This window comes from Triticum dicoccoides, chromosome 5A (assembly GCF_002162155.2).
Source record: "Triticum dicoccoides isolate Atlit2015 ecotype Zavitan chromosome 5A, WEW_v2.0, whole genome shotgun sequence".
NCBI lineage: Eukaryota > Viridiplantae > Streptophyta > Magnoliopsida > Poales > Poaceae > Triticum > Triticum dicoccoides.
This window is the reverse complement of record NC_041388.1, coordinates 672,461,339-672,474,374: the sequence shown is the minus strand read 5'-3', so window position 1 is coordinate 672,474,374 and position 13,036 is coordinate 672,461,339. Positions and strand designations below refer to the sequence as shown.

At 49.7% G+C, this 13,036-nt stretch overlaps 1 protein-coding gene across 1 annotated transcript in view; it reads right to left on the bottom strand.

Annotated features, from left to right (window-relative positions):
- Positions 1-2,496, bottom strand: part of LOC119300414 (ATP phosphoribosyltransferase, chloroplastic-like) — a 6,991-nt gene extending 4,495 nt beyond the window's left edge. The window contains exons 1-5 of the mRNA XM_037577382.1: positions 2,081-2,496; positions 1,903-1,962; positions 446-559; positions 231-296; positions 24-136 (exon numbers count right to left, since the gene is read on the bottom strand). Of these exons, the coding sequence (XP_037433279.1) occupies positions 24-136; positions 231-296; positions 446-559; positions 1,903-1,962; positions 2,081-2,362 (635 nt within the window). The 5' untranslated portion in view covers positions 2,363-2,496. The remainder of the gene's footprint in view (positions 1-23; positions 137-230; positions 297-445; positions 560-1,902; positions 1,963-2,080) is intronic.
- Between the last annotated feature and the right edge of the window lie 10,540 nt (positions 2,497-13,036).

Genomic DNA, 13,036 nt, shown 5'->3' with positions numbered 1-13,036 from the left:
ACAAATAAAAGTTTATTCATGACCATACATAACCAAATCCTGTAACGACCCGCATTGGTCTTTCTTCACTCCATTGAGGCATATTTAACAAATCCTCTAGAGTATTGACGCTATCGAAAATACCTTCCTTCGGCACCTGATCATAGAACACAATTAGACTTATTCGGATATGAGCTTCAATCAAGGTATAGCGAGGCTGTTAGTAGTAAATGCACTTGGATATACCGTACCGCAAGGGACAAGCGACAATGTCCGAAATCGAGAGCATCATGAATAATAACTAGATCATCATTGCCCTGTCACAGAAAATCTTAAATACATATCAGCATATATCAAAGGAACTGAAAACAATCAATCAGTTGAAATTAATCCAGCAGAAACTTCTAAAACTAAAGGTAGGCGTACACTGGGCCAAAAGATTTAACATTATTCCTCAAAATTTTACCTGCGCATATTCACTGATTATGTCATAACCCACAATACCAAGATCAAGATCCCCTGAACATAGTTTACGAACAATATCCGTGGGCCTCTGAAACCAAACCTCCAAATTTGGAACCTACATACAAAAATGTATTAGAACTTTACCATAACCATCTATTATTCCCTCTGTTTCACAATACTTCAAACCACCACAAATATTCCTGTAGATTAATTAGATATAGGCGGATTTACAGACGCAGCGAATGTAACACTATATCTAGGCATGAAAATGTATGCATGCAACTTATAGATTTTAGCTACCCGCCATGCGACAGAACAGGGTTAGCTGGGAGTCACTGTATATTGTAATTTGTAAATGGAAATAGGTCAGACAAAACAAAATGTTTAATATCCCACACTGAAATTTTTAGATACTCAACAGACATGAAGATGCAGGTTCCACATTCTTATTTTGCTTCCTTGATTTTATCAGTATTATCTACATGACAATGGTGCAACCAAATATGCATTACCCAACAAAATAGTTGTTTTGAACAAACTCCAAACTTAACTCTATGAATAACAGACAAATACCAATTACCCAACAAATTAGATTTATGGGTTGGATGTTGTTTAGAACAAACTTCAAACCTGACTGTATGAACAGCTGACGAATACCCATTACCCAACAAATTAGATTTACAGGTTCAATTTTGTTGACTCTATGAATAACTGGTTGCATAAGTTCTCTTTGCAGAGCTTTGCTGGTGCAAAAATAGTTAATCGGAAGGGTAAGTTTTACATGAACCAGTAAGGATTTTTATTTTCTTTCTATATAGTGAAGCTGCAGCACAAAGCAACACAACACAGCAAACGCCAACCACAGCTGAACCTAATAAATATTTTAGATTGTTATAATGTTTCAGTTGGCCTAAATATCTGAACATCTTCCAATTTATTATTTATGTCAAAGACACCACACATATTATTATTCAGCAATATATATTATGGACAATGGATAGATCTCATCTTGACAAAACTGTTGGGAAAAAATATTAAGACATGGAATAAATCTCCTGATGTATCACATCTTGGCTGATGCAATAAACCGATGCTCCTCTAACTATTCTAAAATAATCAGAAAATAGAAGGCCACCTCATTGATATGCCCAAATAGAGAATGTTTCAATTGTGGAATTAATCCCCATGCTTATGTCCATAGTACATAAAACAAATGCAGGACATGTCGAGGTACTGTGTTTAAGCATGAAACAGACGCTACGAGCAGTATAATACATTGATAAATTCCGAGAAACTGCCGAACCACGGTGTTTCTAAACTGTGCCGTCCTATCAATTGAGCCAATCAGGGCCTGAAGGCGTACTGATTCAGTCCCTGCTCACAGCAAGCAGCCACTTCTCCTGCCTAGATACGGTACACGGGTAATGCCGTGGAGACGAGACGGAGATGAGAACTCACCTGCGGGATGTCGGCGGTGTACTGCCGCGGGTTGAGCTGCCTCACCGACAACTGGCAACTCTGCACCAAACACCAACACAGCAACAAAATCAGCAAAAACCATCACAAAATTCAGTCCCAGAAATGGAAGCGAAGCGAGGGCATGGGGACGAGACTCGGCACGGCACGGGGACGGGACCTTGAGGAGGCTTAGGGTTAGCTCGGCCATGCGGCCCTTGCTGGGGAGCCCGAGGCGGACGACGGAGCGGTCGGCGGACAGGGGCCCGGCCGCCGCCGGCTTGGCGGAGACGGCGGTCGCCGCTGCCGCCGCCGCCCGCGGGGCGAGCAAGCGGGTCCTCGCCGCCGCCGCGGCCGGCGACGAGGTCCGGAGGCGGAGGGCGGGGGACGGCCGCGAGGGCGAGGGCGACGGGGAGAGGAGGAAGGGCGCCAGGTCCAGCCGCGCCCCCATCATCGCCGACATTCCGGTGTCGCTCTCGGGGTCTAGGCCTGCTCTCTGGGGCGGAGTGGGGGACGGAGAATGGCCTCCTGGCTGCGGCGAAGCGTCGGGCTGCGGCTGCGGCGGCGAGAGGGAAGGGAGTGGGTAGGTAGGCGGGGTGGGGTTTTGGACGGGAGTGGTGGGGTGGGGTGGGGCTTGGCGGTCTGACGCGGCAGGATGACCGTCCGTTCCGTGGAGCGCGATCGATCACGACACGGAGGATGGATATTCGCGAGAGGTTTATTTTGGTTCGCGAGCAACCATGGAATGGGCCGATGTCGGCCCGGCCCAAAATTTCATGGTTAATGGGTTTTTTAGACGCTGATAACGACCACATGTGTGGCATATTAGACATCCGTCCACACGTTATGTGTGGCATAAATAGAAAGCAGCTCACACGGGTTATGTGTGGACGAACATTAGAAATGCCTACACGTGTGAGCGTAGCTACTTTGTGTCACACGCTCAACAAACTACTACTCATCCTCACCCTGCGTGTGTGGCACGAAGTAAATCTGCCCACATGTTTTGATGCGTGGGATGACACTTTAGTTACCCCGAGGATGATAACTTTAGTCACCTGGGATGGCAAATGTAGTTGCCATGTCTAAGTAACTGTACTTGTCGTTTGTATTCAAATCGTAGTTGTCATGTGTGATAAACTACTTGCCCTATGTGGTCAAACAATAGTTATCATGTGTGATTATCCAGTTGCCACGTGTGGTCCAACCATAGTTATCATGTATAGTTAATTATCATGTATAGTTAATCACAGTTGTCATGTGTGTTTACTTAGCTGTCACGTACGCACAACTACAATTGTCATCTAGCAATGAATCATAGTTGCCATGTGTATTTACCTAGTTGCCAAGTACGTGCAACTACAGTTGCCATCTAACAACGTACGAGCGTAGTGTGGGAGAAGAGCAGTTCGCCTACATGCGCGTGGACTAGGTGGTGACTATGTGGGCAGAAACTAGTTCGCCCACACGGCACAGCTGGCAACCGCGTGTTGCGGGTCGTGCGAGCGAACTCTCCAACGCTCACACACATGATGATGCCCACGTGGCACTGAAAATCTAATAGATTCCTTTAGAATTCGTGCAAAACAAAATCAACGTGTATCAACACGTGTGGGAGAAGTGCAAACATGCCACACATATGGACGCTAATATTTTAGTTTTTTTTCATTGGTTATTAGTATTTCATATAAAGAAAGTTCCCTCAAAGAAAATGGGCCAAAATCTGGTTTGACTTTGTTAGACAATTTTATCACAAAATGACTTCCTCCGAATTTTTGAACACGATCTAACCACCACCGCCGCCGCCGCCGCCGCCGCCACCACCACCACCAACAACAACAACAACAATAAAGCATTTAGTTCCAAACAAGTTGGGATAGACTAGAGGTGAAATCCATAAGATCACGCGATCAACTCATAACTCATGGTTCTGGCACATGAATAGCAAGCTTTCACGCAACCCTGTCCATAGCTAGGCCACATAGAAATATCATGACCCTTTTCAGCAATATCATGGCTTGCGACGCTTCTAGCCCACATAGAAATGCCAAACCGCCTGGCGTTTCTGGCCTGGCCATGCTCTGATCGAGTAGCGGTTGACCACCTCCATGGCAAGGCAAGAACTCCAAACCATATGGCGTTAGTGGAAATGCCACCGAGAAGCCGTTAATGTGTGCCCGTGGCAACTTATCTATTCTCAGAAGAAACTCTGTTGGTTTTCGCATGTCCAGGTCGAGCAGAAACACCACAAGCAATGGCGTTATCAAAAGGATCAAATCGTGCTAAAAAATCTGAAAGGGTTCAAATCGTGCTAAAAAATCTTGACACAATCAAAATAGTGATTTTGGTCTAAAAAGGGCTAGGGGATCAAGCCACACTAGGGTAGTTCATCAGGTTGAGCAGCTTGACCTGGATTTGGTTTGTCCAAAGTTGTAGCATGCATCTCACATGCATGTGTGATGGTTAACGGCCGTGCGCGTACATCTCCTCATATTGCTTCATTCCAACAACTGACTTGAGGATTGATGGTGCCAAATCTGATGCTTGGTGTAATGTACCTAGGGATTTGGATCTGGGAGGTAGGAGGAGGGGATGAGAGGGGAACGGCGAGAGAAGGGGAATTGTATAGATAGCGGAAAGGTCAGGAAGATCAGCTTCCGGTCCAAGCAATACAATAGTCGATACCCCTCTCACACCACATGCACTGTTTACTTATACAGCCCACTCACACACACCACAGCTGTCGACAGGCGGTTCGGTCTGCTGATTCGCTTCCCAGTCTTCCAGCCCTTCGTCGTGTCTCTGACTTCGGGACCCACTAGCCCTCCGGATCCTTCTGGTTCGGTGCGGCCTTCCCAAGTGGCGTGACAATCTCCCCTCCTTGAGCTGTGGCTTGCCCCTAAGCCGCTGACGCCGGGAATCATTGCTGAAGCTCCTTTGGCTCCTCCCAAGTGGCAAGAGACCTAGGCAAATCTGACCAACGAATCAAGTAGCGTGAGTGGTTACCTGTGTTGGTGTTCACTTCTTTACTGGCCAGGATCTGGAGTGGTTCATGTTGCATCTGCAGTACCGCGGGCTCCGGCGGAAGATCAGCTTCCACAGTGGTGTCCACTCCCGGGGCTTGTTTCAGTTGCGAAATGTGTACAACAGGATGTATCTGACTTGTCTCCGGCAGCGCGAGACGATACGCTACCTTCCCCACTCTAGCAGTCACCTGATATGGGCCATAGTAGCGGAAGGCGAGCTTTTGGAATGGCCTCCGCGCCACTGAGCTCTGTATGAACGGTTGCAATTTGAGGTAAACCCAGTCTCCCACTGCAAATTCCTTGTTCGTGCGCTTCTTGTCTGCTTGCCTCTTCATCCTGTCCTGGGCATTCTTGAGTTGTTGCTGGAGCAGGTCGAGCATGACCTCTCTTTCCTTTAGCCACGTCGCCAAGTCCGGAACAGTGCACTGATCAACCTGAGTTACCCCAAACTCGCGGGGTAGCGTCCCATAGATAACTTCAAACGGTGTTCGCCCCAGCGCCAAGTGAAAGGTGGTATTGTACCTGTACTCCGCAAGGAACAGCCATTTGCACCAATTGTGCGGACAAGAGTGGACTGAGCAGCGCAGGTAGGTCTCAAGACACTGATTCACACGTTCCGTCTGCCCATCAGTTTGGGGATGGTAAGAAGAGCTCATACGCAATTGTGTCTAGGAGAGACGGAACGGCTCCTGCCATACGTTGCTTGTGAAGATACGATCCCGATCTGAGATCAATGCCAATGGAAGCCCATGCAATTTGAAGACCTGTTGCATGTATATCTGGGCGACTATCAGTGCTGTGTACGGGTGCTTCATGGGCACAAAGTGTGCATATTTGGAGAATTTATCCACCACTACTAATATCACATCATATCCTCCTGATTTGGGTAACCCTTCGATGAAATCCAATGATACTACTGCCCAAGGCCGTTTGGGGATAGGTAGTGGTTGGAGTAGCCCTATGGGGGACACCCGTTCTGTTTTGGCTCTCTGACACGTGCTGCACTGGCGCACGAACTGCTGCACCATGCTCTTCAAGTTCTTCCATGCAAACAGCCGGCGCACTCGGTTGTAGGTGGCATGAAATCCTGAGTGTCCTCCCGTCGCGCTGTCATACAACGCCTTGATCAGGGAGGTCTGGGTTTCAACATCATTGCCAATCCAAATCTTGTCATTGTACTCGAGCACACCATCCTGAATAGCATATCCTTCATCACTAGTTGGATCCAACGATAATCTGGTTAGCAATTGCTGCGCTGTAGGGTCTTGCCGATAGCTATCAGTGATTGCTTCTAGCCAGGCTGGTTTGCACACTGTCACGGCTGCCAATTCTTCGGGTGTGTCGTGCACTCTGCGCGACAATGCATCGGCCACTCGGTTGGTCGCCCTTGCCTTGTACTGAATTTTGAACTGCAGCCCCACAAGTTTGGTGAAAGCCCGCTGCTGGATTGGGGTGTTTAGCCTTTGATCAGTCAAATTCAGTAAGCTCTTTTGATCCGTACGAATGGTGAATTCGGAGTGCTGCAGGTATGGACGCCAGTGATCTACTGCAAGTAATAAGGCCAGGCACTCTTTCTCATAAGCCGATAGCCCCAGGTTGCGGGGAGCGAGGGACCTGCTCAAATATGCCATCGGGTGATCATTTTGCATCAGCACAGCACCAATGCCCGTGGCACTCGCATCGGTTTCCACCACGAACCGTTTGGAAAAGTCCGGCAATGCAAGCACGGGTGCCTCGAGGAGCGATGTTTTTAGAGCCTGGAAGGCTGCCTCTGTGGTGTCTGTCCAGATGAATGGCACATTCTTTTTTAAGAGGTCGTTGAGAGGGCGACTGAGGATACCAAAATTGCGCACAAACTTGCGGTAGTATCCCGCCAATCCCAAGAATCCACGGAGTTCTTTCACTGTTGCTGGTTGTTTCCAGGTTCTCACCGACTTCACATGTTCATCCAGAGTCACCACTCCTGCTCCACTAATTGTGTGCCCCAAATAGCTGATTTCTCGTTGGGCAAAGGAACATTTGGAATGTTTTGCGAACAGATCATTTTCCTTCAGGAGTTGAAGCACTTGACGAAGAATATCCAGATGTTGCAAGTACGTCTTCGTGTGAACCAATATGTCATCCATGAATGCAAGCACTCCATGTCGGTTCAATGGCCGGAAGATGGTGTTGATGACACCTTGAAAAGTGGTCGGGCCCCCTGTTACCCCATATGGTAGCACCTTGAACTGAAACTGCCCCTGGTGCGTCTTGAAAGAACATGCGGTGCCCCCATGTTTGGTTTTGGTAATTGATGACAATCTCTATGGACTAATGGTTGCCTTGATTTATATTTGAAGGTTTTGTCCATAGGCTTTTCTTGGAGTACATGTGTTGGTTTCAAGGAGAGTTTGTGTCGACCAAGGTGCTATTCAAGGAATTACCTAAAGATTGGTCTTGTGAGAGGTTGATCAAGACTAAGTTAAAGAGTGAATCAAGATGATCAACCCACAAAGCGTAGAAGATGTACCGAGAAGGATCAAGTGATCCCATGGTATGGTAAGCATTATCAATTACGCTTTGTGTACTAACCCATGGTCTTCGTGAGGGTTCTTTGTGGGGTTAGGTTGCGGTGTGCAAGTTCAAGTGGATCATCACGAAGAGATCAAATGCTTGAAGCTTGCCGTCCTTTGTGGTGACAATGGACTTGTGAAGATGTGCGAAAGAGTGGCTCATCCATAGTGGAGTATGGGGGAGCAATCAACTAGTCTTCATCAAGTCAACACAATCAAGAAAGGTTGCGGTGTGCAAGTTCAAGTGGAGCATCATGAAGATATCAAATGCTTGAAGCTTGCCGTCCTTTGTGGTGACAATGGACTTGTGAAGATGTGCGGAAGAGTGGCTCGCCCATAGTGGAGTATGGGGGAGCAATCAACTAGTCTTCATCGAGTCAACCCAATCAAGAAAGGTGGTCCAACTTGAGGGAGTCAAGATCGCCATCATCTAGCTCAAGTGGACCAAGTGCAAGGCAAAGGTTTGCCCTTGATATGTTTTCTATTTTACCGGTCTCATGATGGTAGTTGGGAGACCGGGTTATAGGATCGATTGCCGTACTATCAAAGGGGGCTCTCGATGAGTAGCTTGATCGTATCGTTCGCTGAGAGCTCAAACCATTGCATCCATGCATCATCTTTCTTGGTTCTTATTTGGTTCTCTTGTTTGGTTATCTTTGAGAGTCTAGAGCTTATGTTCATCTTGATGACAAGCTCGAGTTCATCGAAAACGGAGTTCACATGCTTCTTCTATGATGTTTTCGATGTTGGAGGTTTTGCCGGTTCTTCTCGGTTGGAGGTTTCACTCCTCTATTTGTTGGCATACCTCCCCTGCCTCTTCTTACTATACCCATATGCTACTCGTCGTCTTGTTTCCAACAAGCTTGAGTTTGCTCAATTCGGAGCTCATATGCAGAAGTTATGGCAGTTCTGGTTTTCTTGAGTGTGGTTTTTGTCAGGGTCCCAGCGGTAGTACCGTGGTACCCAGCGGTAGTACCACTGAGGAGTCACAAGCGGCAGTACCGCTCCGCAGCGGTAGTACCGGCGGTGACTCCGCAGCGGTACTACCGTTGGCTTACCAGGTCCCTACCGCGTCGATTCGAGGGGTCTTTTTCTGTGTCGGATTGTGCGGTACCTCACTGCGGCAGTAGTGCGGCAGTACCGCTCCTTAGCGGCAGTACCGCCCTTCCTCCGCGGCAGTAAGGCCCGGTTCCCTCTTTCTCGTTCCCCTTCGTTCTGCGCGGCAGTACCGCCGAAGGGAGCGGTAGTACCGCTTAACCTAGCAGTAGTACCGCCCCAAGGTTCATGTTTTGTTGCTCCTTTTCCCTGTTTCTTCCACCTAAGCGGTAGTACCGCTCGTGGAGCGGTAGTACCGCTCGTGTGCGGGCTGAGCACATAACGATTGGATTTTCCCCCTCCTATAAAAGGGGGTCTTCTTCCCCAATGAACCTTATCCTTTGAGCTCGTGTTCTTCCCCCATTGTTGACCTTCTTCGAGCTTGCTAAACTCTCAATCCCTCCATGGATTCTTGCTAGTTTTTGAGGGAAAAGAGAGAGGAGATCTAGATCCACATTTCCACCAATCACTTTCTCCTCTATGTGAGGGGAACCCCTTGGATCTAGATCTTGGAGTTCTTGGTGTTCTCTTTCTTGTTCTTCCTCTCATTTTCCTCCCTAGCATTAGTTGCTTCGGTGGGATTTGAGAGAGAAGGACTTGGGCACTCCGTGTGCCCTTGCCATTGCATTTGGTGCATCGGTTTGAGTTCTCCACGTGATACGTGGAAGTTACAAGTTGAGAAGCTTATTACTCTTGGGTGCTTGGTACCCTTGAGCTTGTTCCTCTTGGGTGCTTGGGCTCCCTAGACGGTTGTTGGTGTTCGGAGCTCAATCATTATGGTGCAAAGCTCCGGGCAAGCGTCGGGGTCTCCAATTAGGTTGTGGAGATCGCCCCGAGCAATTTGACGGGTACCGGTGACCGCCCCCAAGGGTTGCCAAAGTGTACGGGTTCGGTGACCGCCCCCAAGGGTTGCCATTTGTACGGGTTCGGTGACCGCCCTCAAGGGTCCCTTAGTGGAATCACGGCATCTTGCATTGTGCGAGAGCGTGAGGAGATTACGGTGGCCCTAGTGGCTTCTTGGGGAGCATTGTGCCTCCACACCGCTCCAAACGGAGATTAGCATCCGCAAGGGTGTGAACTTCGGGATACATCGTCGTCTCCTCGTGCCTCGGTTATCTCTTACCCGAGCCCTTTACTTATGCACTTTACTTTGTGATAGCCATATTGTTTCTTGTCATATATCTTGCTATCACATAGTTGCTTATATTTCTTAGCATAAGTTGTTGGTGCACATAGATGAGCCTAGTTGTTTTAGGCTTTGTGCTTGGCAAATTAACCGCTAGGTTTATTCCGCATTTGTTCAAGCCTAAACCGTAATTATTTTAAAACGCCTATTCACCCCCCCTCTAGGCGACATCCACGATCTTTCACGTCTTGAAGGCTGTTTTCGGCTCGTCTTGCTCCACCAACCAGATCTGATGATACCCTGCCTTCAAGTCCAGCTTCGAAAACCATTCTAACCCTGCTAGCTCATCCAACAGCTCGTCAATGATCGGCAGCGGATAAGCATTCTTGACCGTGATCGCATTCAAATGCCGAAAATCCACACAAAACCGCTAAGTCTGGTCTTTCTTCTTGACCAACAGGACTGGTGATGAAAATGGGCTTGTACTGGGCACGATCAGACCTGCGCGCAGCATCTCTTGCACTTGCTTCTCGATCTCTGTCTTCTGTTCTGGAGTATATCTGTAGGGACGGATGTTAACAGGTTTTGCCCCGGGTATCAAGGGGATTGTGTGGTCCCACGACTTGTGTTTGGGCAACCCTTGAGGTTCTGAGAAGACCACTTCGTATTCTTTCAGCAATTGCTCCACTTCTGGCATCTTGTCCGTCGTTTGCTGCCTGGGCTGTTGATCTGCTACTGGATAGAGCGTGACCACACAGGCAACCGCGTGGTCATCCACCAGCTCCTGCAATTGAGCCATGGAGATCTGAGGAACATGCTAAAGTTTGCTTTGCACCCCTTTCAACACCACTGTTTGGCCGTCTCTTTCAAACTGCAAGATTTTCTGCTCCCAATATATCCACATTGGTCCACAGAATTGGAGCCAATCCATGCCAACTATCATGTCATAACAGCCAAGCGACAAGATACGTAAGTCTGTCTCGAATGTATGTTCCTGTGTCGTCCATTCGCAGCTCAGAATGATGCCTGCACACTGCAAGACTCCCCCATCTGCGATTTTCACTGTGATAGGATCAACCCGCTGCACTCGCTCTTGCAGATGATCAGCCACAGCCTCGCTAACAAATGAGTGTGAGCTCCCCGAGTCCACCAAGATGAGCACTGACTTGCCCGCGATCCTGCCCAACAACCTGATGGTGTGTGGCGTGGTCTGACCTATTGTTGCCACCTTGGAGATGCACATCAGAAATTCGTTGTCAGACTCGCCATCTTACATCTGGGGTGCTTGGTTCTCTGCTTGCAAGAGTTCGAGTAGCTCCTCTACCACGTGCAACTGAACCGTGGCTGCGCATTGGTGGCCTTGGCCCCAACGCTCGCCACACTTGAAGAACAGCCCTCGCTCGCGCCGGTAAATGCGCAGAGCCACGACTCGGTCTTCGCCGCGCGCCCCTCTGTCGGCACGCTCACCCTGATCTGTGCCGCGCACTGCATCCAGGGCCCGACGGTCCTCTGCTGCAGCCGGTGGTGCTGGCAGCAGCTGACGAGCTGGAGGTGCGCCCAGGGCCAACAATGGACGCGGTGGAGCTCGTTGTTGTGGCACATCTTGTCACCGAAATTCCTTCCGAGGCAGCGCCTCTAGCAGCTCCGCCTGCATAGTAGCCAAGGAAAAAGCAGCATCCAAATCTTTTGGCTGGTGTAACATAACACCTACACGAATATCAGTGCGAAGCCCTTCTAGGAAGTGTGTGGTGAAGTACAATGAATCAAAGCCAGGGTTATATGCTAACATCTAGTGCATCAGTTCCTCAAATCTACTCATGTACTCGTGGACTGAACTAGTTTGTCTAAGACTGTGGAATTGCCGCAAGTGTGTCTGGTATTGTTCTCTGCCAAACTTGCTACACAACGCTGTGCACAGGGCCTCCCAATTTAAGGATGTGCTCTGCGACTCCTGCAACTGCAGCCAGCGAGCTGCATTCCCCGTGAAATGCAGAGTTGCTACCCGCACCCAAAAGCTCAGGTTGAACCCCGTAGACATCGAAGTACTTTTCACACCTGCTCTTCCAGAATTGCGGATTATCCCCATCAAAGGACGAAAATCCAGTTTCGGCAAAGCCCAGTTATGCTGGACGTGCTGCCGCTGGTCAAACTCACGCCCCCTTCCCCAGGTGTGCTGCTTGGAACAAGAGAGAAGGGTGGAGATCTGGACGCACCGTTGGCCGGAGGCGGCACTAGGGTGGTGACCACCCCATGAGCCAGACCCCCGAGATCGTGGATGTCGCTGTGGCCACTTGGCCCGTGGTGCCCCGGGTCGATCGCTGGTGGCGGCGCAACTGTTCCCACCACTGGATCTGACACGGCGGCCGCCAGATCTGTCGCCCCCGCCGGATCCGCAAGCGCTGGATGGAGCACGATGCGGCCCACCTGGGTACGCAACTCATCAAGTTGGCCTTGGAGAATGGACACCGCCGGCCTCCACAGCTCGAGCGATGTCTGGATGGCCTCCAATCTGGCGTCGGTGGCCGCGCGGCTCTCCTTGACGGACTGGATCATAGCCGCAAGTTGTTCCTGTTGGGGAACGTAGTAATTTCAAAATTTTCCTACGCACACGCAAGATCATGGTGATGCATAGCAACGAGAGGGGAGAGTGTGATCTACGTACCCTTGTAGACCGACAGCGGAAGCGTTAGCACAACGCGGTTGATGTAGTCGTACGTCTTCACGGCCCGACCGATCAAGCACCGAAACTACGGCACCTTCGAGTTTTAGCACACGTTCAGCTTGATGACGATCCCCGGACTCCGATCCAGCAAAGTGTTGGGGTAGAATTCCGTCAGCATGATGGCGTGGTGACGATCTTGATGTACTACCATCGCAGGGCTTCGCCAAAGCACCGCTACAATATTATCGAGGAGTATGGTGGAAGGGGGCACCGCACACGGCTAAGAAAACGATCACGAGGATCAACTTGTGTGTCTAGGGGTGCCCCCTGCCCCGTATATAAAGAAGCAAGGGGAGGAGGCCGGCCGGCCCTTATTGGCGCGCCAGGAGGAGTCCTCCTCCTAGTAGGAGTAGGACTCCTACTAGGAGGGGGAAGGAAGTGGGGAGGGAGAAGGAAAGGGGGGCGCCCCCCCCCCCTCTCCTAGTCCAATTCGGACCAGGGGGAGGAGGCGCGCGGTCCACCCTGGCTGCCCCTCTCTCTCTCCACTAAGGCCCATATGGCCCATTACTTCTCCCGGTAGGGTTCCGGTAACCCTCCGGCTCTCCGGTTTTCTCCGAAATCACTCGGAACACTTTCGGTGTCCGAATATAGCCGTCTAATATATCAATCTTTATGT